Source organism: Pleurodeles waltl, chromosome 9 (assembly GCF_031143425.1).
Source record: "Pleurodeles waltl isolate 20211129_DDA chromosome 9, aPleWal1.hap1.20221129, whole genome shotgun sequence".
Classification (NCBI taxonomy): Eukaryota; Metazoa; Chordata; class Amphibia; order Caudata; family Salamandridae; genus Pleurodeles; species Pleurodeles waltl.
The window spans coordinates 278,514,846-278,542,665 of NC_090448.1; the positions used below are offsets into that span (position 1 = coordinate 278,514,846).

Below are 27,820 nucleotides of genomic sequence, written 5' to 3' on the forward strand. Positions count from 1 at the left end.
AAGAAACGTTCCATCAGTGAAGCCACATTGTATTAATAACCTCTTTTTGCATGTATTATCCATTAGCAAATCGAACCAAAGACCTCCGCTTGGTCACTGTTGTGTTTGCAGCTTTGTGTTCCCAGTTTTGTCTAAAGCACGCTAATAACTAGTTGTGCTAGGAAACAAATGTATAAACAATTACAATAAATACTCCAAGTGGTACCGGTAACTGCTTCTTGAATAGAGAGAAAACAGTCAAATCAATGTATTTTACATATTAGAGCATCCAAGAAAAATGCAGCTAATAATTGGCTACACTAAAGCTTTTTTTTTATTTTATTTTTTGCATTTAGTTACACTACAGGTGGGAAGCCCATTTTAATTGGAGGCGAAAAATGAGATCCAAGCTTGCCACTCAATTAATATTCTTCATTTTGACATGCAGAGAGTGCCATGATTGTCTGCTCTTTATTTGTGTTTCTAAATTGTATTCTGTAAGAGTATTTGATATGTTGTTGGGTTAATGCTTCTGTACTGTGCACCTATGCCGGTCAGTTGAATACACAGTGGTTTATTCTAAAAGCCTAGGAATCGAGCCTTCTGACATAGCACCACAGGTTACGTACTTCATTGCCCACACTCTTAATTTTCAGGCATTGCATTGTGCTGTGTTCCTCACCCAGTATGTAGAAGTATTTGGATTCATCTTGTGTGCTATGGTTTTCAGAATCAAATCAAATTAAGGGATGTTATACCAATTTGGCTTTTCATGTTCACTCTGTATTAACAGAGATTATATTAATGTTTGCCTGTCCCCTGTATAACCCACACGGTTATTTTCATATTACACTATTTTGAGGCTAAAAAGTTCAGTTTCCCATTTGTAAGGGTTATTTTTGGAGTGGTCTGTGAGAGAAGAAAAATAGCAATGTTGCTAAAGGAATGATGATTGTTCATATTTCAATGTACTTCCATTTTCCATTATTGAGAAAGGTTCCCTACAGTGGGTGCCGACGTCTTTTAGCAATCGTGCTGATAAATTGCATGGTTTCATCAGAACACGTTTGCTAATTCTGGGCACATAGCTGGCGTGGGTTACCTAAACAAGTTTGTGCCCTAATTGTTGTTATGACCATCATTTCTTCCTTGTATTTGAAATGATCTATGCCAAGGGTTTCTTCAGGGGCCACATTGTTTTCGTATTAATGGTCAATTAAATGTGCAGTTGGGTGTTTACATGACCTTTGATTGGATTTTCCAGTCTGCAGGTGCAGGGCTGGGTTTAACTAACCTATAAGCACCAGGGATACTTTGAACGTCACCGTTTCTTCTAATACATTCACTCGGTTCTTATTTGATTAAAAAAAAAGGCCACATCAACATAGTCATTTTTTTGTGTCGGGCCCACCAGGGGCTAATATGCTTGTTCTGCTTTCTGTAGGTATTTATGGTCTGGCTTGACAGTGCAGATGTCTCCAGACAATTGTGGGAGAATCACCAAGATATAGGCTTTGGCTCTGCCTGCATTTTGGAAGGCAGGAGTGCACGTTTTGATTGAGCAAAATGTGTGTACTTCCACACAAAAATGATTGCCCTCCAAACAGCTGTGACCATTTTGTTTATTTATCCAGCTGCCTGAGTTTGAACTTTCAGGGGCACACGCATGACACTGTAATGCTATTAAGTGTCTTAGATGACTGGATAATTTGTGGTGTTTTTCTCTGGAAACAGCACAGATGGGAGGAGGGCATTCATTCACCTACGTGGATTTTTAGGTCTCACTTTTTAGTGTTACTGTCACCTGACCTTTTAACATAGACCAATAGTATTCTACAGTTCTTTGCTTCCACAAACATAAACATATCCATCCACATGCCATCTACCCTCAATGCTTCACACTGCCATACACCATTTCTTTAAAGCTAGGCTTCTCGGCTTTACCAATGGGTGCTCTTGTTTACTTTGGTAAAACAGCCCAAAACATATGGTAGAGCGATAACGTTTTCCATATTTTACGAGTGTGTGTAATGCTTGTTGTGGTGGCAGATGCAGTGACCAGCACCTCTTGCAGTGGAATTCAAGATTGTTGTGTAGACATTGCAGTTTTGGTGTCTCATCCTTCTCATCCCAAGAAAGCACTTCTTTTGCCTCGGAGCTTATTTTATGTTTTCATTTTACTTTTCAACGACTCATTAGCTCTCATCTAGCCATGACAGTAATAACAGTGTTACTTTTAGAGAAAGTTATATATTTCTTTCAGCAGACACATCCATCAATTAAGCGAGCAGTCCCAGAAACCAAAATTAATGAGAAAGATAGGTGTGTTAATGAAATAATCATAGTATAATCAATTTGACTGTTAAAATTTGAAAAGCACTTCGGAGAGACAATATGAATGCATAATGTACGTCTCCAAGTGATTAATAAAAGCTGTATCTAATAACAAAGCTATTTGTCATGATTTAAAACGTAAGCATAAAAATGAGTCGTATTTTGTGGCGCGTGTTGCCATTACACTCAAATGGATAGGAGGCGAATGAGGAGGCGTATGACCGAAGATTTGAACACCTTTACCATATTTTATGTCTCAGTTGTAGCCGAAATTTCAATCGGGAACATTTGAAAAAATGAATCGATGGCTATTTGTTATCACTCGGATGTTGCTTCTACAGTATTGGCATTAGACAACTCTTTGCACACACAATAGTTCAACCCAAATTCATCGAGTTTCCCTTCGTTTTTTTTAATCAATTTGCACAGTTAAAAAAAACCTGCTGAACACTAAGCTGTGTTTACTGACTGTGATTTAATTAATGTTTGAAGAGGGCTGAATTAGCTGTTAATTGATTTAATTATCCAATTTATTTGTTTCAGGCATGATTCCAGCAGAACTGCAGCAGCTCTGGAAAGAAGTGACTGCCGCTCACCAAGCGGAGGAGTCCACGTGTAACAACCACAGCACTTTGGACCTGTCCAACACGTGTGTGTCCTCCACGGCCTCCTCCAAGGCCTCCTTGCTCCTAAGCCCACACGCGGTCACCAATGGGCAGCTCCTTACTCCCAAGAGGGAAAGGTAGGTGCTCTTGCATCTTACGAAGACATTGAGCGAGCATCTTTGTACTGGTTACTAGAGGACTGCTCATGAAAGGCAGAGCTCCTCATCCCATCATCGCTGTACGGCTATTTTTTTTTGTTTTTCCAAAATATAGGTAGACTGGCTGTTTGCGGGTATTTTCCTAAAGTGAGAATTGTTACTAATTGTTTTTTATTTAGCTCTGGCCATATATGAATGAAAAAACCTGCAACTGAATGCATTGTTGCTATTCACAACTAGCAAGTACTTGCTGCGTTTACCATTTTAAATATTTTCTGAGATTGTGAATGTAATGTATTTTATAGTCTGAAACCTAAAATAAGCTTTCCAAAAAAAACATTTAAATCGCTTCTGTCAGTGAATAGTCGATTGCGTAGAAGATGTTTATAATATCCAAGAACGAATATATGGGAAACTGATTAAAGCTATTAGCGCTGAAACTGATGATAAATGAGTACTGTCATAATGCATACTACATTTCATCGAACACAGCAAGCTTAACTAATAATTGCTGATGGTCCTACACAAGTTGGATAGGCTTTTGAGCTTTTCACAATGAATACTAATGCGCTAAATTTACCTAACGTTGGATAACTTGATTCAGCCGGCCTCTGGAATTTTCACCAAATATATATATGTAATGGGGTGAGCTTCATAAAAAGGCCTGTCTTTAAACCAGTGACTGAAACCTGTGGTGCTAGATGCCATCAAGGATTGGGCAAGAGACAGATGTGAGGGTGTGTTGGATAAAAGATTTGTTCTGCCTTACATCAACACCCCTGGCAGGCTAATGCAAAACTCAGTCTGTGTCCATGGCTTTTGGATCCTAATAAATACCACCCCCTAGCAGAGTGGGCTCAGTGTCCAATTTATTTGTGATTGTAGCGTGGGAAAGGGTATGCAAAATTGTAGACGGTAAATCCCAGATTATAGAAAAACATGTGGTGGCCCACACAGCAATCCCAGTTTAAAAAGTCAAACTCTTACTCCTTATCCCAAACAATTAAAAATCTTTGGTACTGAAGTGATTAGGTTTCAATAATGTGTGGTTATTTTCCTCACCATGACTCTCTCCAAGGGTTTTGTCCTTATGCATCCCGTACAAGTGAAGTCTTGTTGTGGAATAAATCATTACCAGATTTTCACCATACATGTTGGTACATCCGCAGTGTAGGTTGACAGCACCAGTATTCATAACCCATTACACATACATTGATGTGTTTATCAGCAGTTGAAGTCGGAGAAGGTAGTAGCCCCGAATAAGATCCATAAAACCGACATGCCATTCAAACCAAGCAAACAGTGACCACCTCAGTACTCCAAGTACTTTTAGATTTGATCCTCCATTGGAGGAGAGTTTAAGCCTTATATTTCAAGTGACTATTAAAGCTAACATTCTATCGTAATTCTTGTAGATTTTGTAGTCTTCTGCTACATGGGCCCATATCACAAGCCATGCATAGCAATATAGTAACTCTGTTGCCTGTCCAAAAGCTAATTTATGAATCTGACAGAGCTGGACCACCCCACCCAACTCTCGACATGTTATATCATCCTAAATGACCAAGAGTGATGACACTTGCGGAAAGGGGTCCGCATGCTTGCCAGAAAGTTAACTTCATTTTTCAGGGATTGAGATCTCTCAACAATAGTACTGTGAAGGATACGTCCTGTGGAATGAACTATACTTAACCAAACCCTATGGGCCACGATAATTAATAGAAATAGTGGCATGTTTGTTGTCCATCACACTAATTTATTGAAACAATTTCCCGCATGGTAGTGTAAGTGATGCCAGTCAGTGTTTGTTTAGCCAAACTACACAGGTTAAAAAAAATCAAAGCGTCTCTTGTTTTTCTATAACTATTTTCAAAGGTCACACCCTTCAGTGACCAGTCCTGGGCACGTGGTACTTCTCAGGTTAAAATGAACCCTTCTCCTCTGTCATTATCCGTGCTCCTACCGACTGGCATAGCAGATGGATTCTGCAGTGTTCTTGACAATAGCATGACAGACTTCCGGTGCCTCACAGCTTGAATAGGGCAAAGGTCTGCAATCCTAGTTGATTTCATAGACCAGGGAGCATGAATTCTTTCCTCTGCAAGGACACACATGAGGTTTGCCACTGTGGAGCTGTTACACTGGTGCATTTCAGTCTTCTGGCTCAGTGATAGTGTCTTGACCTCTAGGCAGAGGAACAGCCATCCCTTCTATTTTTTAGGGTCGAGCCTGCGTTGCATGCGCTTGCGCATACGTATCGCAGAGAGACGCTTTAGTTATTAGAAAAGGGTTCGGAGACCAGTCGACATCACGTCAGTGTTAACCATTGGTTCGTGGGCTTGACTATTAAAATGCGCTTGCTTTCATTAGTCGAAGGCATGCTCACGTCATACCTTTTCCGGTGGCTAGCCCTCCTCGAGTGCATCGACCAAGTACAGAAAACGTGCGAGGCTCGCTGTTTTCTGTCCGGCTCGTGGACTACTTTTTCCCTCTATTTTACTAGCGCGATTTCGCTTGGCAGAAGTCGAGCGCTTTACACAGTTAATTTCACTTTTTCGGGTTACGTACATAAAAGCACTTTTGCCGATAGATGAAAAGTCGGGTTAGGAGTTTGCAACTGCTGAGCAAACGTGAGACCCGTTGCATCGCAAATGCTTGTTTTTTTTAATCTTCCGTTGCTGTTCAGTAAACAGAGTATTTGAACTGACACTAGCATTTGCTGTGCTGTCCCTGTGTGTGCTGGTCTTTATCCGTACAACAGCGCTTGCACAGATGGCCATGTGATACTGTTCTGAATTCAGGAGCTGCCACTTAATGTCGGATCAATTGGCGACTGAATTCCTGACATCACAAAGAGTACAATGTAAAGTCTGGAGGTCAGTCTCGCTCTCTTTTTTATGTTTTTTTACTGCTCGTAGGAGTGTGGGAGTAACCTTTTTTCTTTTAATTATTATTATTTGGGGTGTGTAGGCGAACAACCGATATTGAATGAATAGGTGACTTCGATCAACACATTTATTCTCTTGTTCAGTTGTATGTCATAATATTGAGGACAGAAATGCCCTACAAAAATGTCCTAGCCTAAGTCTTTAAAATCAACATATCATGAGGGCAGGCATATATAGGTAAGAATAGATATACTTTTCTTAGCACCATTCATATATTTTAAAGGTGGATATATCCCTAAGATACATATATGTAGGGTTAAGTATACTAAACCTATATATGTACTCTCCCACCTGATGGTCAATATTTTGTCCGGAATGTTTGTGTAGGATCATACCTCGCGCATGATATTCCAGGACTGCCTCGCTGCTTCCCAATGTCTGTAGGCAGTAAGAATCTCTAGCCCAAGCTAGACTTGCAGGGTAAAATGTCAAGTTCGTTTTGCCATGTTGCCAGTTTACATTGTCCCAAAGATTGTGACTTGAGGATGAAATGTTCACTTGCAGACATGTAGTATGTACTGCAGTTGACTAAACACGCCATTGAAGAGGCACTATTTCCTGACAGTAACTTTTTTTCACTTTGGTGCTTCGTAGCGCACGTCTGTGTTTCTAAACGTTGTATATAACAGGCGTCACTATTACCGAATTTAAAGATGCTTCACCCGCCTAGTTGCACAAAAAATAATACATTGCTACAGCTGGGGAGGTATGTTAGTGTAGATGAACCTGCCAGACGTTTCACCATATTAATATTACAGTACATAGCAGTCTCTGAAGCAGTATATCCCAGCATTTCCTTCAGAAATTGTGAATGAAAGTGTAAATAAAAGGATTACTGCTGCCGTTCCCTGCTGCAGTGTCCGGTAGGTGAATGTCATCCATTTGCTGCGGAGTGATTGAATTACATCAGAGCGCCTCCTGATGCACTTAAGGTTTTAGTTGCAGCCTTGTCAGGCGCTGTGGTGCCCGCCTCCATTTCAGGAGACGCTCAAACTCTTGTTTGGATGCACCGCCCTCCATTTCATCAGGGACCGGCACGCGCCGAAACTGAGCGCCACCAGAACAACCTCAGGAAAGAAGAAGACAATGAAAAAAGCCTCCGAATTCTTCTTTAAAATAAGTCTTGTGGGCGAAGCGTACAAATAGTGAACAAGGAATAAGAGAAAAAAACTGACTTATTTCAGTCTCTAACACACAAATTACAGATGCTTAAGAGCAACTCTGTAATTTGTTGTAAGAATACCTCTGTCAATTTGGGGTCAATAGATTTTGGAATAATTTGAACGATAAATAATTGCAAGCATGAAAAAGTGACTGAAATGATATTTTAGCACACTTTAAATTCTCGAGCATAAAAAAGCGTGCATCTTATGCATTTCCAGCTACAAATACAGGTAAAAAATGTTTAGGGAAAGGGTCACAAATTAGTTATTTCCCCAATCTGCTGATGCAGATGTGTGTATACATGTGCACAAACTCATAGAGAATTTGTGTGTATGCAACATGTGATGCAGGTTTGCAAAATGCCATGGTATGTGCATCTTGTGCCTGCCTAAATCATCACTTGGAATCCCTCCTATTGGTGTGGCAGGAGCAGATTGCAGCACCTTCATCATTTGCAGAGAGATGCGATGGAGCCTGGATCTGTTGCACCTCCCTGTCTCTTGCGACCAGACCCGATTTAGCTCTAGGCTATTACAGGGGAAATAGCAGTGCAGGCTGGGGATAGAAATTTCTTATTGTGTGCATCACAGACTACATTCTCTACCACTCAACAATTGCAAGCACACTTGCATGCAAACCTAAACTTCCAATGCTACCAATGGGGGGGAGCTATAAATGCTTAAATTGGCGTGCACGGGCCCTTTAAGGCCATACACTTCCATGCTGCTTCTAGGGGAGGTGGGTATGGGGACTGAGCCTGCTGACACCAGCAACCCTCTGTCACCTTGCCCAGGGTCATAGTAGGAGGCAGTACATAACCAGCCTTGAGAGGCCAGCACTGAATCAACGCCACCCAGCCCCATTCTACTCACATGTCCTAATAGTGAATATGGAGCTGTGGGATCCAAAATTATATCCTCACTTATATTGTGGTGCAGTGCATGTCCCTCTTGGCACCCCCCAAATGTGCAGTTTCGTGGATCAGGGCCATAATGTCTCAAACTATCATTCAAATATGAAACTGACTGAAGGACTAACTACTCATCAGGTGACAACCGTTTTAGAGTGAGATTGTCACTGAAATGTATCAGCATTATAGTTCGTATTACTTGTGAAGTGCCCAACCAGCCACTTGCCGTGTGGAAGATCCACTGCATCCAAATTAGAAGCATTCGTAGCTGACTAGCCTTTCTCCGTGCAGTGGGAAATCGTTTTTTGGTAAATTGTTGAGCACATGCTCTGCACAGCGACATAAATTTTCATTGAAAACCACCCGCATTACATGGAAAAACACGATTAATTTTATATCCATAACATTGAGTATACATTACCATTTTGACCTATGTGCTACAGTTCTACTTATGTCTGAAGGCACCGCTTAAATTAAGTGTACAAATGGTCTGCAGAGTAATGAGCGATGTTGTGGGATATCCATTACTGTGCGTGATGTATGTGGTTTTAGGCGCGCGCTTAGAGTGTGCAGATGCCCGTATTTAGCGAGGCTCTGCAGTATGAGAGCGCTGGAGGTTTGGTGTGCTGTGCAGCTATCTGTTAAGCAGGTTGACAATCAGATTTGGCATGTCACTCCTACACTCCTCTTTAAGTTGTCGTACACACGAAAAATTATAACTCAATCATTCAGAGTAAACCCTTGCGCACAGAGCAGGAAAAAACACAGTTGAGAAGAGATTGCCAAGTGTGAACGACTTCCCTCATGCACTATGGGAAGATATTTCTGATAAATGAAGGACATGATTGTGTGACTTGTGTAGGGGCAAAAATCAAGTCTGCCCACTGTACCCGAGACATCGATGGGCATTAGACATCATTGGAATGAAGGCTCTATTGCTTTAAGGCTTAAAGTGATGATTGTTTATTTGGATTAACAACTTGTGTGACTGTATTCAGTAACGTTAGAATTAAAGCAGAATCCTAGCAGCCGTGACCGTCCTTACGACCTCCACTAGTTCTTTGCCAGTTACATGACATCACAGTGAGGATGATGGCGTCACATTCTTTTTTTAACATGGGTATTGCTTCTCCATCCAAAATGATTACTGATTGATGCCTGCTGTAGTTCTCAAACTGGCAGTGGGAACGCAGTCAGGCCTTTTTATGCTGCTCCTTAGTAAACTTTAGTTCACTTAGGAATTTGTTAGTGACATAGTTAACTGGGTTAGGCACCCAAGTCTGAGATATTTGTGAAAGATTCAGAATATGAATACGAGTTCCAACGGCGGAATCAACTCGTCATGTTGCAAAGTAAGTGTGTGGAAACCTATTGCATGGATCAGTAACGATATCTGTTACTTAAACTTCAGTATAGAATTCCGTTTTTGTTATATACCATATTAAATAGTCAGCATAGCTACGTTGGAAAGTGGAGGAATTATAACCAATACGCTTTTTAGCATGGCTTCTTCTTGTTACCTAACAGTAGACAGTGGTTTCGACCGTTATAAGTGCCGCTGCTTAGGAATTAAAGTAGTAAAAATGGTTGAAAATATGTTCATTGGAAACTACGATTACAATTGGTGCATTCCACAGCACTTAAATGTTAACCTTAATTTTTAAGAATAGCAAAAGTAGGCTGTTCCAAGACTTCAAATCAAGGGAATTCTAGAAGTATTTGTAACCAGTGCAGTGACAACTGTGTTTGGAAATTCCTTCTTGGATGGCTTGCGAGTACAGAACATTGCATTAGCCTACCAGGTAGTTAATAGATGCTACTATCTCTCCTACTGCTGTATGCTGAGAGGATACCCATGCCATCCATCTTCCAAGAGGAGAGCATTGCCAAAAACAGCTCCTGAATCCAATGAAGTGTTGACTCGCTAAAGCCTTGTCTTTATCTAGCACTCCAGCCAGTGATAGACTCTTGGCAAATTGTAGGTTTGGGGAGCAATTTATCCCTCATCTTTGAAGTTAATGTTGTTGGATTGAGTCATACGTGACCAGCAGCTGTTTGCTGTGTAGTTTTTAAAAATGTAGGGCTTTTTGCCAATGAATCACATGCTTTGTGTTTTGATGATACTTCGAGCAAGAGATGAATATCATCATAAGATTAGGTTTTCATCCGGAAGCTGTCAAAAAGTCTAAACAATGGGGTCACACAAACATAAAAAATCACTCGGGGAAGAGAAGACACTTGTGAGAATCTCTTTTACCAGTGGAGATTTTCCCATTGCACAGTCGCAGACCAAGAACTTTTCCTTGGGCCTCCAACCTCAATATTCGGGCTGAAAGCACCTCATCGGTACTTTTCAAGGACTGCCCTATCCACACTGTATGTGGACTAAGCAATTTGGAGTATTCAAGAAACTTTAACTAGGACTGAATGGCCGGTATGCTTCCCTGGACTTGGCGACCACTGGGCAAGTTGGTTATGAGCCTTAATGTGGGACACAACACTAAGACCTGATGACGTTTTTGTTCTATGCTAATCCCCACTTGGGATAAAGTTGAATGACTCTCTCTTCAAAAGATATTTTCAATACTAACGGGGAATGGTGCAGTATGTGAGTATGATCTTAGAAACGATGTTCTTTCTAGGACCGGAAGTTGTAACTAACTCCCTTTTTTCACGGTGTTGGTATCTGTATTTTGAGACGAGTTATGCGAGGATCCACTAGACAAGCAGCCGACAACTATTTGCTTAGTCGAAGACAGCAGCAGCACATTTGACATGTACCCTTAGCAATTACTATAAATCCAAACTTAATAAAAAATCCATATCCTTACCCAGAACTTGGATGCAACTCCGATGGAATACTTCGTTGTCATTTTAAGGACAATTTCAATTGAATATTTAGATCCATTCATTTAAGACTTCTGACATTTTATACTAACCTCCAAATGGGCGTTGATGTATGTGCCAAATGATGTGTAATTTGTTAATTTTACCATATTAAAACATGAAACGTATGGCTTATTGTCGAACTACTAAATCCTCTGCAGTTTGGTAGAGTAAATGATTTTAATCCAAACCGTGGTTGTAACAAATTTTAAGAAGATTCTAAGTGAAAGAAGTACAACATTTTATGCCTTCTGCCAATTAAATGTAATATTCTTCATTACAGTCCTGTGTGGTAATCTGCATTCTTCAGTTTGAAGAATATTCCGTAAAACAAATTCAACCCGTAATCAGTCTGGACAATGACCCAAAACTCACACCTGACAGCTGCCAAATAGTTACTTTTCCACTCAACTTTCAATTATTCCAAAACACTTTTTTTGGCTATCATTTTCAGCCCTCCTCCAAAAAACAGGGGGTTTAAATGCTTTGAATGGATTGGTGTCCTAATAATGAAATACATATTATTACCATATGCTTTCGAAGATGCTTCTTAACCACTTTTCCTAATACCAAATGCAGTTTTGCTCATTAAAAAAATACATCCTTAGAGTAAGCCAATGGTAAGTGAAATGTGAACATTGGCACATCCATATTTTATTCCTGGAAGTTGTCACAAAATGCAGTTGGTGGGTGCTAAGATTGCAATGCCCATTTTTTAAGGTGCCTCTTAACATTTTAGCCTTTGCACCGACCGTACCAATTTAGGCATGCCGAATTAATACCCAAACAGTTAACTTTCTTTCCTCAACGCTGAACTTTATTAGAAATTGACCTAATGTCCCACCTAAACATCAGTTTGGCTATTAAAGAGGAGCTAGACCTTTTATGCTCACGGAATGGTGTGCACAGATGGCAAATCTACAGTGAATAGCTGCCCCTCAGTATATACTGCACTAACAGAGCTTAAACGTGATTCTACTCTTTAATGTTCCTTGTCTTGCTGTATACTTGGAAAATGTTGTGTGTTTTTTAATTTGTCAACAGTTCTGATGAAAAAGGTAGTGCTTAGGCCATCAAAACGTAGACCATACATTGTATAGTCACACTGAGATAGCATCATAGTTCATTTTTCTGCATTATAGCAAAATGAATATTTTACATGCATGTCCCAGCATTCTCATTGCGGGGACATTACCATTTAGGATGTATATGTTTTGCCACAGATGTTTAAAAGGCTCTCCAGTGGGATAGTGGCACTGCTGTACTCTGATTTGTCTTTGAAGCATGTGTGATTTACGTTTCCATTCATGAGCAGCATGTCTTAGCACAGTAACCGCTTCAATGAGGAGGAACTCTGGGCCGTATTAAATATTGACATGCATATGGGAGATATGGCGTGTTACAGGCTGATTTCCATTTCATTCTTTAGTTAAAATTATATCTTGCCAATTTGTATCGATGTACACAACAAACCTGTCTCCTGGCACTTAAATAACAGGGTGTTATTATTACTCAATTTGATGGTACTCTTTTTACTGACTTTGGATGTTTGAAGAATGGGAGCGGTGGCGAGGATTGAAAAAGGTGGTTCTTCCTCTGGTGGGATCTGGACCAGTGACTTGAAGGTCCCCCAAAAAATCACTAAAACAGATTCACAACCCACGGAGCTATCTTGCCACACTTCCCTCCTCATCTGGTGAGGCGTGGTATCAGAATCCTTCAGTGTGAAGTGCAAGTCCTAATAACACATTAACAATTTAGTTTTTACTGCAAGACGTATTCTAGTTCTGATAATTGTGAAGTAATGTTGCTTCTAAATGATGCCTATTGCATGAAGTAATAACACTACGCAAACCAATTGCATTCAGTATATGCATCAGAGCAAGTCCACACAATAGTTTTACCACAGCACCTAAAAGCAGTAGACAGTCACCACCATCACCTGGATTTAGATGTGCCTATTGTCATAGTGAGGTGTTAATAGTGTTCTCTTTATAAAAGGAACTGTCTCGAGGTGCATAAGGTGCATTGAGGCTCCGGAGTGTGTTGGCTTTGAACTTGTCCTGTAGCTTAGGAAGTCTTTGAGGCCTTGTGGAGGAAGGGGAAGGGATCCAGTGTAGACCTCACGTGGAAGACAACTACACCCTTCCATAGCTCAGTTAACTGTTAGTAAAGGTAGGTGTGGATTGGCCTATGCAATATGCTGCATAATTACATTGACCACTGGGTGTTCATTATGTATTTGTGTGTTTTATGTGACCATGAATACCAGTCCGCTGCTTTTGGCTAGGTTTGCGTTTTAAAGATACTCAAGGCAGGGGTACTGTCAACAAAATTTGAGAGGTAGCCGCTTTCTGAACTGTAAATGCATTACATATAGTGCTTCCTGTTTTATGGTATTTGTTTTTAACATTTTCATTTGTGTTTATCCATATTTATTCTTTGGCCTTTTTATTGGTATTTATCCATATTTTTGTGTGGTTTGAGACTAAAGGCAATCGTAAAATGGTTATATTTCCACGTGCACTCATACTTTGATGCCTGTCATGTTTTATCAGATTAAGCAAATCCCTACATCCTCAGGTAAATATTAGAATTATATACAAATATATGTTAACATATGCCCCGATTTTTTGGGAATCTCATCCTGTTTTTAACTTCCCATGGTGTCTATCATCTTAGCAGATGGAATTTGTGAAGGACAGCATGGAGAGTCACTCACAAGAAGCACAATTTTCTGTATTTCTCCGTTTTAAAACATAAATTCAGATAGAAAATATATTGTTTTCTGTCTGTATTTATCTGTAAAAATCAGTAAAAATGGAAAACAGGATTCCTTAATTATATAGTGTTACTTAACACATCCTGGGTAAATAAATGGAAACACCTGTTGCTTTGTCTTTTGTTTTTACACCTCTTTGTTTCCTGTTTCATTATATCTTGGCTGCAGGTGTACCAACAGCTATCAGATATGTTGAACTCTTTAGGCAGATAGCTGGCTAAGCAGGGGTGCAGCAGGTGGTGATGGCTTTGTAAATGATGTAGCTCATTTTGACGAAGGTGTAGCCAGCAACGGAAAGCTGATGGAGTTCTATCCGGTGGCATGTAGGCCCTGCTTGAGGCATGCTGCAGTATGGAGTCTAGAAGGCCATGGAGCAGGGCCAGATATAAAAGCATGATGGCTTCAATAGCATTTTTTTGAGGGATGGGTTTATGCTCTTCAATATAGAAAACTGGTATCAGGCTGTCTTTGGTTTCTTGGCAGTAGGGTTTCTTGAGGTTGAAATTGGTGTCCAGGGTAGATCAAATTTGCTTGGCATTGAGTGAATGTTGCTGTTCAAAGCCATCAAGGTTCAGGTGATTGAGCCAGGTGTGTGCTATTCCTTGCTTATGATTCTTGGCACATAACAGGAAGTTAGTCTTTGTGGTGTTGAGTTTCAGCTAGGTGCTAAACATCCTGGTCTGGATGAGATGAAAGGGGTAGTTGAGGCATTGGATGTTTGGAGCAGAGGATGCGTTCAAGTAGAAATGTGTATTGAAGCCATATTTGTAAATTTAGATGTTATTGATGATCCCCCAAGCACCTCCACATAGATGTTGAAGATGACTGGGGACAATATGAAGCCCAGGGAACTATGAAGGTGAAAGGGATCTTCTAGGTGAAGAGTACCCATACCCATGTGAACACACTTGTCACAATTAGAAAGACAGGAGGACAACCATTAAAGGACGTGGCCAGTAAATGCATTATATTTCCAAATTCAGAAGCCATGTTCAGTGGTAGTGACAGTGGACTAGCATGTTCTTTCTTTCACGATAACTAGTGTTACGTAGATGACCTTGTGACTGGATTTTTAGCACTAACCCTTATTCAACCCAAAGTTTCCCATGTGGTGGTTCTAAGTCAATCTGGCCACATGCACAAGTGATTGGCTATCTGATTGACAGTTCTCAAAAGGAGAGCTATTTTTGCCTTGGTATGTCTAATATGAAGACTTCAGTTTGTGGATTTAATTATTGAAATTAATACCATGAGGTTTTCACTTTAATATTATGCGTTAATTGGGGCTTCTACCACAGTCACTAATTTAGATAAAGCACCAAGAGTTTAGGTTTGATTAAAAACAAGCTTTGGAAAAAACATGCCTGCAATATTTTTAATTAATTTACTTTTTGCAAATTTATGTAATAAGAATTAAGTAATAGAAAGTAAAAAACATGGTAATCTGAAGGTATTGTGCAAATGTTTCAAACATGATCCAGCACAAAATAAAATAAAAATGAAGAAACATGAAAGCAGAGATGGGGCAATTAGACCTGGCACTGAAGTGAAATATGCTTTAGGCAAAAAGCCATTGCTCACAGTGGAAAGAGACCATGACTGAAGTGGACTGGCCCATCACATAATACTGTATGTTGTGGTAGCGGGGAAAGCAAAATGTGAAGAAGTTTTGAACATATCAATGGGTAAAGACAGGAAGCCCCCCTGTTTATATAAACAATTATTTTTATTGAGATATTTTTGGAAAACATGAGACGTGCGAGACGGATAAAGCTGCCTTCAGGCCAAATCAAAACCTGAGTCTGCAGATTAGCAGGGTCTTGACTGATCAGCAATGCCAACATAAATGTTCTTTAGCTCAGTGCTGTGACATTTGGCTATTGTTTCCATTACTTACAGCCTTACTCTCTCCATTCATGCAAGTAAACTAAAGGCAGATCCTCTTTCCAGTCAGTAAAATACTGAGGGAAAGAGGTATGGTGAAAAATGTATTTGAAAAGTATTCTGTGTGGCTTTCTGCAAACTGATTTGTAATGGATGAAACGTCTTGCGCTTTAGTTTATGAAACAGAACCGCAGCTCCTGGTATATTCTTCTTAGTGCACATAGATTCAGCTATATAAATGAGATATGGAGAGTTAGACTTAGTCATAAAAACAACTATAAACAAGCACTTGCAATTCAATGAGTCTCGCATTTGGTCAACGTGAACTATTAGCGTTGTAAAGTCCTAACCGGACTTTTACTGCCACATAAAGTGAAAATGAAAAGTAAAGCTGTTTTACATAAGCGAGCCAATGGCCACCATAAGCATGAGGGAGACATACAAAAGGAAAAATAAGGAAAAATAAGTTCACTCGCAGTCAAACGTATCGGTAAAAGTGCAATTATCCATGTAACAGGGTTGATGTCATGGAAAGCACTTGACTACTACCCAGCGAGATAGGGCTGTATAGCAAAATTAAGATACCATGCTGAAAACATTGAGCCTCATATGTTTTCAGTAGCTGGTCGGTGCACTTGAGGAGGGCTAAACACGGGAAAAGGCATGAGGTATGCATGCCTTTCACAAATGAAATCAAGCAATTTTTAAAAGGGCAAGCCCACAAACCAACGAAACTGATGGGCGTGGTTAAAAGCCCACAGAGAGATTACAGCAGGCGAGAGCGCTTGCGCGCTCGACCCTAAAAATGGCAGCGTAGGTAACAATGTAGTTCATATGGTGACAGGAGTTGACACATTTCCTGGTGGAATAGGTTTTGAAAGTCATCAATGCTTAAAGTTTCCATTGAAACATTGATAAGCGGACACAAGTTTTTTTTTATTTCCTTGGGTAGTGACTTAGGCAGTCACAGGTGGCATACATACCTATCCTATTGTGGTTACATACAAATACAGCCAGTCTTCCAAAGGGTATATGTTTGCCATCTACTTTGAGGGGAAAAACCTGTTCGTTTAATCAGCATAATTTCATAGATGTTCGTGCTGCAGGTTATAGTTCATTGATATAGCAGTTCTATAGTTCGGGAGCCTGGTGCATCTGCTTCACAGTCTTCTGAGATCAATAAAAGGAGTTACATTGAGTTCATAGTGTGTGGCAATTAGTAAACTTGAGCTTATTGATGGAGGCTCAAGAGAAATCGCCCCAAATTCAGTCTGCCTCTCATATTGACTTTTATAAATGTAGTGAAGGAGTAGGCCTTGGTGAAATGTAAATTACGCTGGCATAATTTGTGTATTTCCGGAATTTCACGTTACTTTTGTTATGCGAAATGGTAGAAGTTACACTTTACGCCCTTTTGCGTAATTGACGTGCCATTTGCCATAAAAATCTACAATAAACCCTCAGGAAGAACAGAACAGACCCGCTCTTCATGTAATAACACAAAAATTGCACACCACTCTTATCTAGAATGTCCACGAAATGAAACTGTGCATTGTTTCTATACAGTGGTTCCTTGTCACACTTTTGACTCATTTATTTTCCATTAACATATTCGTTTGTAAGCCTACAAATGAAAGTCAGAGAACACAGTTGCCATCTTCATGGAGATCTTCTCACGCAATGTATTACCCAGTACCTCTTGTTTTCCAACAGTTTTATTCCTGCATGGCAAAAGTTAGATAGTGTATGTGCTGAGTTAAAGGTGTATATTTGTGAGATTCATGTGTTTATCTCCCTTATACGTACATTGCTCTTTTTTGAATTATGGAAGCAAATAGGCGATTTACAAGAATGCATAGGTTCCTTGTATACAGACTATTAATTTCTGTGTTTCACTGCATTGTTTAAGGCACTTCATATTATTATTAAAACATCTGCTGTCCGCGACTGCAAATTATTTTATGTGTTCAAGTCAGGCTGAGCGAAGAAGGTAATTTTGGCTCTGGGGAACATTTTGCCACTAACCAGTAGATCCACTAGTCAGAAAAATCTCTGAACTACAATTTTCTCTTTGTGAGTATTCTAGAAAAAATACCGTGAAGGGCCCTTAAATGTCATTTTGTCGACAGAGCGCAGCTTCCGCAGCACAGGTGGTGCTAATGTAGGACAGTCCCCCAGGCACTTGTCGCGAGAGTTCTACAGCTTGTTCAGTGTCTGCATCCATATGGCAGTGTGTCCCATTCATTGAAATACATTGTAGCAGTGCCTGTGGTGCTGTGGTCAGTATAGTGTAAACATGAGATTTTAATTCTCAGCAGCCTACATCAAACAGTTTGTTTTAAGGAAGATGCACGTTATGATGCTGGTTAAAACTCAGCCCTCAGCAAATGGCAGAACTGCCCTGATGGTTTTCTTTTATTTTTGTCCTTAGTAGGATGCGCTGAACCGAGCAGGTACAAACATACACACACACATGGATTTCTAATGGTTTCTGACTTTTAGGGGATTCACCACAGGCTTCAGGAGAACACACACAGTTTGCAATGCCTTCTCCAACTGACACATATTGGTGCACATTCTGTAGACAAAATTATGGCAAAAAGTGCATTTGCAAATCTATTATTTTTTCAATTTTCCAAATGGAGAATTCCCATATTATGAAGATGCACCATAATCTTTCCTACAACTGTAAAACATTTACATATACTTTTTGTAGAAGTAGATTTGTGTGTGTGTGTAGTAACAACTAAGCAAAAAGTTTGATGGTAGTCATAAAGGGTCTCATGTAGACTCTGGTGGAATGGACGCACCGACGCACCGTAGGAAATTGGCTGTTCTTCCCTCCTAACTAAACGCATGGCCTCATTTACAAGAGCTAATGCATCGGCATTGATGCCTCAGGTATCTTGTGCGTTCCGCAAATGCCCTAACAACGCCATGGATGCGCTGTACTTACAGTGCAGAACTCCATGGCACACGTTTTCACGGATGCATCAAAAATTCGGACGCATTTGTTGGCGCTAAAGTGATACATTGCTGGGGTTGCATTGTAAAACTGACGCAACTCCAGCAACGCATCAGAACACAGAGGAGAATCCCATTTTAAAAGCCCTGCATCAATCCTTATGACTGGTCTGAGCAGGCATAAGAATTTTCATGCACTCAAGTTGCAGAGTGACTCAGTGGAAAGTTGTAACTTTCACTGTGTCAGTTCTTCATGGCTTTTAGCATGGGAACGCCTACCCTGCATTCATTATACCTGGTGCAGGTATAATGTGATGCTGGCCTCTACAAACTGATGTATGGGGCTCAGTGCATCAGTTTTGTAGCTATGGAGCAGTCTGGAACACTGACTGCGTCGCCGCTGCATTAAAAAAAACAACGCAACAGCGTCACAAGCTCCTTGTAAATGAGCTTTTTCTGATTTATTTAGAGTCTCGAAAGCGGCAGGATTCCTTTGGTGGAGACTCCACTGGGTATGCCAGAGTAAACCTGTGAACTGGTGGCCCGGCTCCCAAAGGAGACAACAATCACCTTTTTTCTTTCTTTCCCCTGAACTGGGTTTACACAGGCAGGGAGAAAACACCCTGCATTCCGGAGTATTTTTTTAGAGAGATAATAGACTCTTACTTTGAGAGTTTTTGTCTGTAAAAAAAAAAAACAACAAAAAAAAACGTTTACTTAGCAGGCACATTAAATATGCTGCCTAATCTGCAAACGGGGTGCTGTGAAAAGATCTTTAAATGGGGCACAGTAGCTGGCTCGCTCCTCCACGCGCCTCATAGAGTGGTGGATCATTCACCATGATCTAAGTGACCTGCCAATTCTTTTCACTTGGTGGGTGTTGTGATCATTTGAGGGGCCTGTCCATTACACTCCTGCAACCCAAGTCCTGACTCACTGTGCAGTGAAATTATTGTGATATTGGCAGGAAAGTCCAAATAGGTAAATGGGAGCATCGTGCAGGTTATTGTAATAATGCATAATGTAAGGGGTATGGTTACTTAAAACGTATTGCATAAATGCAATATATACATCCAGTGAAATCCTGTTGTGTAAAGTTAGGAATTGTGAGCCACAGCTTTTATCGACGGTTAAGCAATCTTGCAAGAGTGGTAATCGTGGTTCTCTCGAGTTTGCATTGCTTAAGGATTGCAAAAGAGTGCCTGACCCTTGCGACCCCTGGCTCTTCCCATGCTCAGGTGCTAGATGCATGCAATATTACACTGTGCACAGGTGCACGTTGTCATCGGGGTGTAGGTTCTCAGAATGCAGCGTGATCTAAAACTTTATATATACGAAAGAGACCATTATTAAATGCCATACAGTTGGACAGCTTTTGTGTTAAGATCCTGTTATATTGCCGGGTGCTATAATTTTGTTTTAAAAGTCAGAAGACTGTACACCCTCAGCATTCCACATTTCAGTGTGTAAAAACTGCATCACCCACAGTTTACAGTAAAGTAGTGTTTTTTTTTTCAAAGCCTTCCCTTTTTTGAGGCACACACCCCTACCATTTTGTTGTACATGCCAGCTCAGACTTTGTGTAACTTTTTTTCTTGTTCAGTAAACAAAAACCTGCAGATACCATAGCAACCGCAGCGCCAAAAAGGGAAAGTGTTTACATTGCTTTCAGTTACAGAATATCCTAATAAAGAAATGTGCATGCCCGTGGTTTGTCGTGTGTTTCGGTGGGATCTTAAAAAAAAAAGTTTTAGTGCTAGCTGCACAGTCCAGAGAATGAAGCTATGCTGGCTCTTTGGCTTTAGAAATGCTTGGGAAAAGGGAAAAACAGACTGTGATGTGATTTGACATTATTTAGCTAAATATGTGGCAGTGCCCTTTACTTGAAGTGCTCAGCATGAGGTGACATGGAGATTAATTTCTGCGTGGACAGGTATCTGAGCAGCTTGGCATACTGTACACACTGCATGCTGTGTGGAGGTGCCATCTGCTGCCATTTTGTTGTTTTCTCCTCTGAGGTTGAAAGAGCTATTTTAGTTCATATCAAGTCCTAAAAATTCTATTGTTTATTTTTTAACAAGCTGTTCAACCAAGTACTTTCAAAGCAATAGGGGTTTCTTTTTGTCTTTAGATCAGTTTTCTTCTCTCAGATGCAGCCCTGTTGGAAAAAGTGCAGGTATGCCTCTGCGAGTTTTACATTAATATCTTTGCAGTATTTATCCCAAAATAATGATGTGATGTGATGGAAAAGTGTATACTCATACATAAAAGTTACCGTTTAGCTAAAAAGCACCAGAATGTTAGGGAGTGCATAAAATGATGCATGTGTTCTGTTTTCTTGCTTGTTCATTGGGGGCACATGAAAGAACTAGCATGCTCGCCGCACTGTGCTGGTTTTGTACAGGACAGTGTTGTAAGAAAACCAGCGCTTTGCTCTGCACCTGTTGGGCCAGTCGCATGCGGGAAAGTGACTGAAAGGTACACACCGCCCACCTTGTTAAAACGAATGAAGTTTGAATCAGCTGGGCTTCTCCGTGCGCTCAGCAGCCAATACAGGGATGGACCGTTGTAAGGAAGAGTAGATGTCGACGTCAGCATTTCGTTTCCTCACGCGCCAGTACAAAAAGTGATACGTAGTGAAATGGGTGTTGGAGCAACAAGGTGCCACTGTTTGCTCCACCATAGGCGGGCAGCATGAACATGCACATAGAAACCTATTAAAATAGGCAGCTTCCGCTGAGCAAATAGTTACTGCCTGCCGTCAGCAGGAAGTAACATTTTAATACATTGCTTTACGGGCTGGAGATGGGGGGGCTGCACCCTTTGCCACAACCTTCCACTTGTCTCTTGCAAAGACTGGCTGGCATTGTGATTATGGGGATCCCAGTGACACTTGACATTTGTATTAAGAAGTTTGTAAAGTGTAGTGCATGTTGAAATGCATACAAAGTTTGTATGCACACTCCACAATCTAGTACCCTTGTCTTCTTCACTTCTGTCACTACGAGGACTACGTAGTTCAGTTTTGTCTGCATACCGAAGCCTGGTGGTCTGCAGTATTATCTTTCTTACAACTTTGGGACTTTGTATCCCTCTCATCTCTTTTTTTCAGTGCTATATATGGCCTTAGGTGACAGCGCGTTGCCATTAAAATATTGTTAGTAATCCCACATTGGTGCATTACTGCTCTACTGAGTGGGAGATGTGGGACAGTCTATGGAGTAAAACATTTAATTGATCAAATACAGAAGTCGTTAGAGAGGAAAAATACTTTCACTTAATAGAACTTCTGCCTACTCCTTGTATATCTCAAGTTGATATGCTCATAAACTATCCTGGTTTGTACATGGCTGGGCACCAAAAAAGAAAAACACTGAGTGTTTTCAAGACAATTAGGAATTGTTTTAAATGGTGGAAATGTTTCCATGTAGCAGAGAGTTTAAAATGTCTGTTCCTTCATCCCATGGTTCACCACTTAGTGCCACAGGTACCATTTCCCTGAACACTTGGTAACCGTGATGAAATCTCTTATTGACTGAGACCTCGGCAGGGGGTTAACCCCTTCGAGTCTATGCGGTTGTGGTCTAACCCCCACGTTCTGCAGCTTGGAGGCGTGTTAATAGGAGCAAAGCTTGTAACAGAGTCACTGCTCTTGCTGCTTGGGCACAGCACCTGGAGGATGTGGTCATGCAGCAGTGTGACCGGGGCATGGCTTGTTGGTACAGGGACCTGCTAGAACTCTGGAAGGGAGACTCTTGCAATACAGGCACTCAGTATTAATTAGATATACGAGCCTGTGTCTGTCACTGGGTGGTATCTGGCGTAGAATACTGCAGTGGGTACCACTTTCTGTTAGGGAATGGAGATTAATGGCATACAGATTCCTAGAGGTGATTTTCGAGGCTGTGTTCAACATATTTTATTTTGTTTGGAAAGTAGCATTATTGAATGATAAATGAAGATAGAATGATTTTGATGATTTTATTAAAGCAATGTTATAGTAGTAAACATCCTTGTGCGGTTAGTATGTTTTATTAGAAGACCATGTATATATATATATATATATATATATATATATATATATATATATATATATATATATATATATATATAATATAACACCTAGATCAGTTTTCCCCTTGTTAATGTTATAAATAACAGCTGTTACTATATATCGTTATATATATATATATATATATATATATATATATATATATATACATATATATATATAAAATCTTCTAATAAAACATACTAACCGCACAATGATGTATATTGCTAGTGAAGTGGGATCAGAAATGTATATCTCTGCATTGGAGATTGACCTGTGTAAGAGTGCGGTAGTTTTAATTTTGATATGCTTTTTTAATGTACTCCTTTCACAGTGTATTGTAGAATTACTAAACCTAACTGGTATTCCGAACCTTGATTGTTTTTCTTTTTTATCCTCCAGTATGTCCCATGAGGAGCACACGCACAGTCATCCGCTGTATGGGCATGGTGTTTGCAAATGGCCAGGTTGTGAAGCAATATGCGACGACTTCCAGGCATTTATAAAGTAGGTATACCGTTTTATTTGTTTTTGTGTTTGAAAAAATACCCAAAATCTGTTACCCTTTAGACCCTGCAGAATTATAGTTGATGGTATTGCGAGGCCCCATTGCCAGTAGATCAGTTTTGTAACACGACTAAAAAGTAAGGTCTTCTGTATAGAGAGATGGGTTCAGTGAAGGCTTAATTTTACTTCTACATTTCTTTCCCGGTTTGTTTCCTTTTTAAGGTCATATATTGTGTCTGTTTTGGCTCGTGTAAGTTGGGATTGGTTGTTATCTGTCAGCATTCTAAAGTAATGCAGGCCTGGTTCTCTAGTTTTTCGGGCTCCAAGATGTTGCGTAGAAGCGTAAAAACAACATATTTCCCACTTCTGCATGCGTTGAGCAAGTTGCTGAAGGGAGAGTACCAGATTTGGGGGTGTTTGGGAGGGAAGACTCGAAGAATTATATATGGATACCTACAACGCTGGAACTTTTCAAGGTGTTTACAATTGTTTTGCATGGCATTTCCAACCCAAGAAACACATGTACAAGTACTTCCTTCAGAAGTAAGTGTATCCTGAGGCCTGTGTACAAGAGCACCCCTAGATTACACAGGGATGCAGCAAAAGGTGAAAATGGTATTTAGAAAAAAAGAGCTAAATGCACCCTGCACACCTCTCCAGCCTGATAGTCTCAACAGCAAACCGTCTGCGTGGGGTAGGTTTGGGGAAGGATACTTGTGTCTGGAGCACTTTAGTATTTTGCGACTTCCAAATTGAGAGTACACCCATGACAAACCAACATTCGTTATTAAGTTCCTAGCTTTATTCTTTCCTTTATCAGGCCTCCTATTTTCTATTGTCACAACTTTCGAGTAACTCTTTCTGCACATATGCATCTTTGAAATAACCACGTATGATAGATATTATAGGAACTGTTTTGAGAAGGGGTTGACTTTCCCATAAACTACTTTTATCCTTCTTTAATACAAGCTACCTCTTAGTTTCTTGTCTGCCAATGAAAAGATTCTGAACAACTTCATACACTCAACTATGTGTCCAGTGACCTCTGAATGATTCATTTGGTGGTCCGTGAGGTAATGATGTTTTCTGTATCACTTTCTCCACCTTACACCTAAATGAAGTCTGCTGTAGACACTGAAACTCAAGGTATCCAAGTTCATCCTGAATACCTGTGTTTTTAGAAACCCCATCAGTAGGCAGACATATCATCTATTATTTTTAGATATTTACATTAGTACTGGGATAATTTTGCCATGGGGGTGGGGACATTAGTTGTGTGATGAAGTGGTCGAAGGTTCACCTCTAGGTGTTCCTGAAAGTTGGAAAAAACTTCCAATTGGTGCAAAGCCACTTGTGTAGAGATAAATGTTAGAAATTATGGTTTAGTAGTCTAGACCTTGTTGGAACAGTAGTCGTTGGCTACTCTTGGCGGTACGGTACGTCTTTGTCTTCTGTGTGTCCCACAAACACAAATCTGATGAGCTTTCATTGCAACAGGTTAAGGCGACTGTCTACTCTTCCTCTGGTTTATCAAGGTATTTTTAGGAAACGGAACGTGTTTTTAACAGATATTGTATGTTCCTTCTCATATTCAATTAATGTAATAGAATATCACAGGCATGCAGTCACCCTCAGGCCTCAGAGTAAAAAAGTTCAAATAAAAACTCAAATCAGTCATGCCTGCATTCATGATTGCACCTTAAAATCTGATATGTTCCAAGAAGTTGATGTAGTGCTTTGTCTACTGTTTATTTGGTCTTACACAGAAAGCACTTGAAGGTCCTGATATCATTTCCCGTCTTATTGTTGCTCTCACTGCTCGTTATAACCTGAATTATTAGGAAAGTGTCTTGTATGTTGAGTACTGCAAGGGAGTGATTACATGCCTGTTCTTGTTGTACTCTGACATTAAAAATGTGCTTCCCAAAGTTTACACGAAGATTGACCAATCGTCTCTCGCTATGCAAAAGTCTGTTCACGCAGCCTCTGACTAATCTCATCATTGCTTGAGCCTCTCAAAATAAATCAGTATATCTCTTGGTATCCTGGAAATCAAGTATCTGGATTAAATCTTCATTTTGCTTTTAAGAGCATAGTTTCACAAAGCCAGAGCTCTGTGTTAGATGTGTTCAGATGGGTGAGAAGGATATTTCTGCTTCAGGCTCATTTAATCACATCTTCTTTGCTGAGCTTTTTGAGGGCGAGAGGGAAAAGTGTGCTTTTACACTGGTAGTTGTGTGTCCAGAAGACCCCTGTCCAAACAAACCACCAACTGCTCCCATATATACAATCCCCAGATACTGTTGTCTTTGTCAGTACTAACCTGGGGTGTCGTGGCTTCATAGGATATAAAGAGATACTATACAAATGCTACATTACAAATATATTCCTTTGAAGCTCCCTTTATTCTGCATATTGTGTAACTGGGCAGTGAAGCCGCCTGTTGACCCTTTGCAACGTATTGAAAAATTTGTGCCAGTTCCCCACGGTCAGTCACTCCTAGATTTAACACAGACGCCAGGGAACATAAAGTTTTATTCACTCAAACGACTGAGCTAGGTGCAGTTACATTGCACACTGTTTGTCCATCCTTCTCTACTCTCCTCCACCCCCCATAACATATTAAGCTCCCTCCATCCCCCCAGTCATGCCCTTGAACCCTCAACAACCTCCTGTTTGTGGCTGAAGGCCTTGGGAAAGGTCACGAGGTGAAAACTGAAAAAAGCAAGGCATTCTGTTCCTCCCTGCGCCTTCTTGGCGCTTGATTTCAGGGGTCAGAAGGGCACTGGCAGACATACCAGTGGGCAGGAGGGACGTAGCTGCGGCTAACCCTTGACATCATGGCTGGGAGTGTCTGGTCATGGAAGCAGAGGTTGCCCCCAGGGCAGCTGCCGTCCTAGCAGAGTTCAGGCCTCCTGGCTGCTGCCCTTGCTTTCAGCAGGGCTTCCCTTTCGACTGCGGCTGTCATTTAGGTGGTTTAAACCAAACCTAATCCTCAGATTAAATAGTTAAGCAGAAAAGTTTTAAATTATAGATTGGTATCACAGTACAAGTAAAACTTCCGTTAAAGGGCGTTTTCTGAAGCCGGGGAGTAAATGGGCTGCAGGCTCTGAATTATGGTAGTTTTACACCTCTGCACCTTTAAACAAATTAATTCTCAGTCTTTAATTTTAAAGAAAGAAGTGTAATAACTTGCATGCAGAAACAACTGTCGATGTTTCCCCCGAATTACTTTTTTAGAAATGTAGTAAAGTTTATGTGCAGGAGACTGACTGCTAAGTGCAGCCGGTAATGTTTTCACAAGTGTTTTTATCATGGTAACATCTTGTTTACTTTAGTTGCCTGCCTAAAACTACTTGGAACATGTTAAGAAAACATTTCGAGAAAGCTCCTACAAAGAGCCTTTTGTTTAGCAGCAACTGTGAGGCTGCACAGCTCACAAAGGTGTTAACTTTCAACCCCTTAAGCACTTCCACATGAAATTCCAGCAACTATGTTTGTGGTTTTGGAAAAACAAAGTGTATGTTAAAAGGAACCAGGTATATGCTAATACATGTTGAAGTAGGCCGGAAATCATAAATTGTTTCAAACACATTAATTGCTATCATTTGCATGTCAAAATGTTCTGTGGAAAAAATGTCTGCACTTCAGAGCTCAGGCGTTTGAGCCGCGGTGGTAGCTAGGGTAAATATCACCTTGTGTACATTTCTTTTTGTTTTTACGTCTGTCACGGAGGTATGTGAAAAGAAATCCACGCGTTGCAGCGCTTCATGCTGTTCGTCTAGTGGGAATGGCACGCGGGCCCCGGTGCGCTAAAACGCAGCTATGCTCCGCGATGAAAGAGCGAATGAATGCGGGTTTTCCGAGCAGAAGTTCAAACCTGGAAGCAGCCTTTTAGTATTTTATGGCTCTTCTTTAAAGTTCCCGACTCCGCTCGGAAGTTCAAGGCTTCTCCCGCCGCTGTTTGCCTGAGAGGTCAATGTCTTAAATACCACAGTGCCCTCTGGTGACCTAGCGTGGAGAAAGTACGAGGGAAAGTTTGGCTCGACCCAGCGGTAACCTCGAGGCCGTCGTTTGACAGCTAGCTTCAGCCTTTTTGTGTCTTCGAAGATGTATGGCTTAGTTTTTTTTAAGCATGCAGCGAGTGTGTTTTTGAAGAGTTTGTGTGTTTTATTACGAAGTCTTTTGCGTTTGGATGTTTCCTGCCATCAAGGGCACAGTTCGTGTTTCTTTTGTTTTTAATAACGGTGTGTATATTTTTTTAAGACTGTCTGTGTTTTGTTTGTAAAGATGTAGTTTGCACGTTTTTCAAGGGCGTTGGCTTTTGAATGCTAGCTTTTCTTGTTTTTTTTAGGCGTCTTTGTGTGTGCTTTCTTAAGGGTTCAAGCATTTACATGTTAAGCGGTTAGAGTGTGTATTGTTTTTAGATTATTCTGTGCACATTTTGTCTTTGGTGTTGGACGCATTTCCTCTAAGGATATGTGTTCATTTTTGTGTCAGAGGTATGAGTTTCTATGTGGGTGATTGGACATTTGTTGGTTGTGTGTTTCGGTATCACGTCGCGGTGTGTCCATTCTGTGTTTTTTATGGCTGTTCCACGAGTGCTTGCACGTTATGGTTTCTGAGGTGAAATTAGAATTCTTCATTT

General features: G+C 40.5%; 1 protein-coding gene across 21 annotated transcripts in view; it reads left to right on the forward strand.

Moving 5' to 3' along the window:
* The window catches only part of FOXP1 (forkhead box P1), a 767,794-nt gene that overhangs the window by 665,049 nt on the left and 74,925 nt on the right, over positions 1-27,820 (forward strand). For 13 of the 21 annotated variants that reach the window (XM_069206714.1, XM_069206710.1, XM_069206706.1 and 10 more), the window contains 3 exons: positions 2,857-3,055; positions 20,746-20,790; positions 23,068-23,172. In XM_069206714.1, coding sequence (XP_069062815.1) covers positions 2,857-3,055; positions 20,746-20,790; positions 23,068-23,172 — 349 coding nt within the window. The remainder of the gene's footprint in view (positions 1-2,856; positions 3,056-20,745; positions 20,791-23,067; positions 23,173-27,820) is intronic. The other 8 variants (XM_069206716.1, XM_069206712.1, XM_069206719.1 and 5 more) reach the window with 1 other exon arrangement.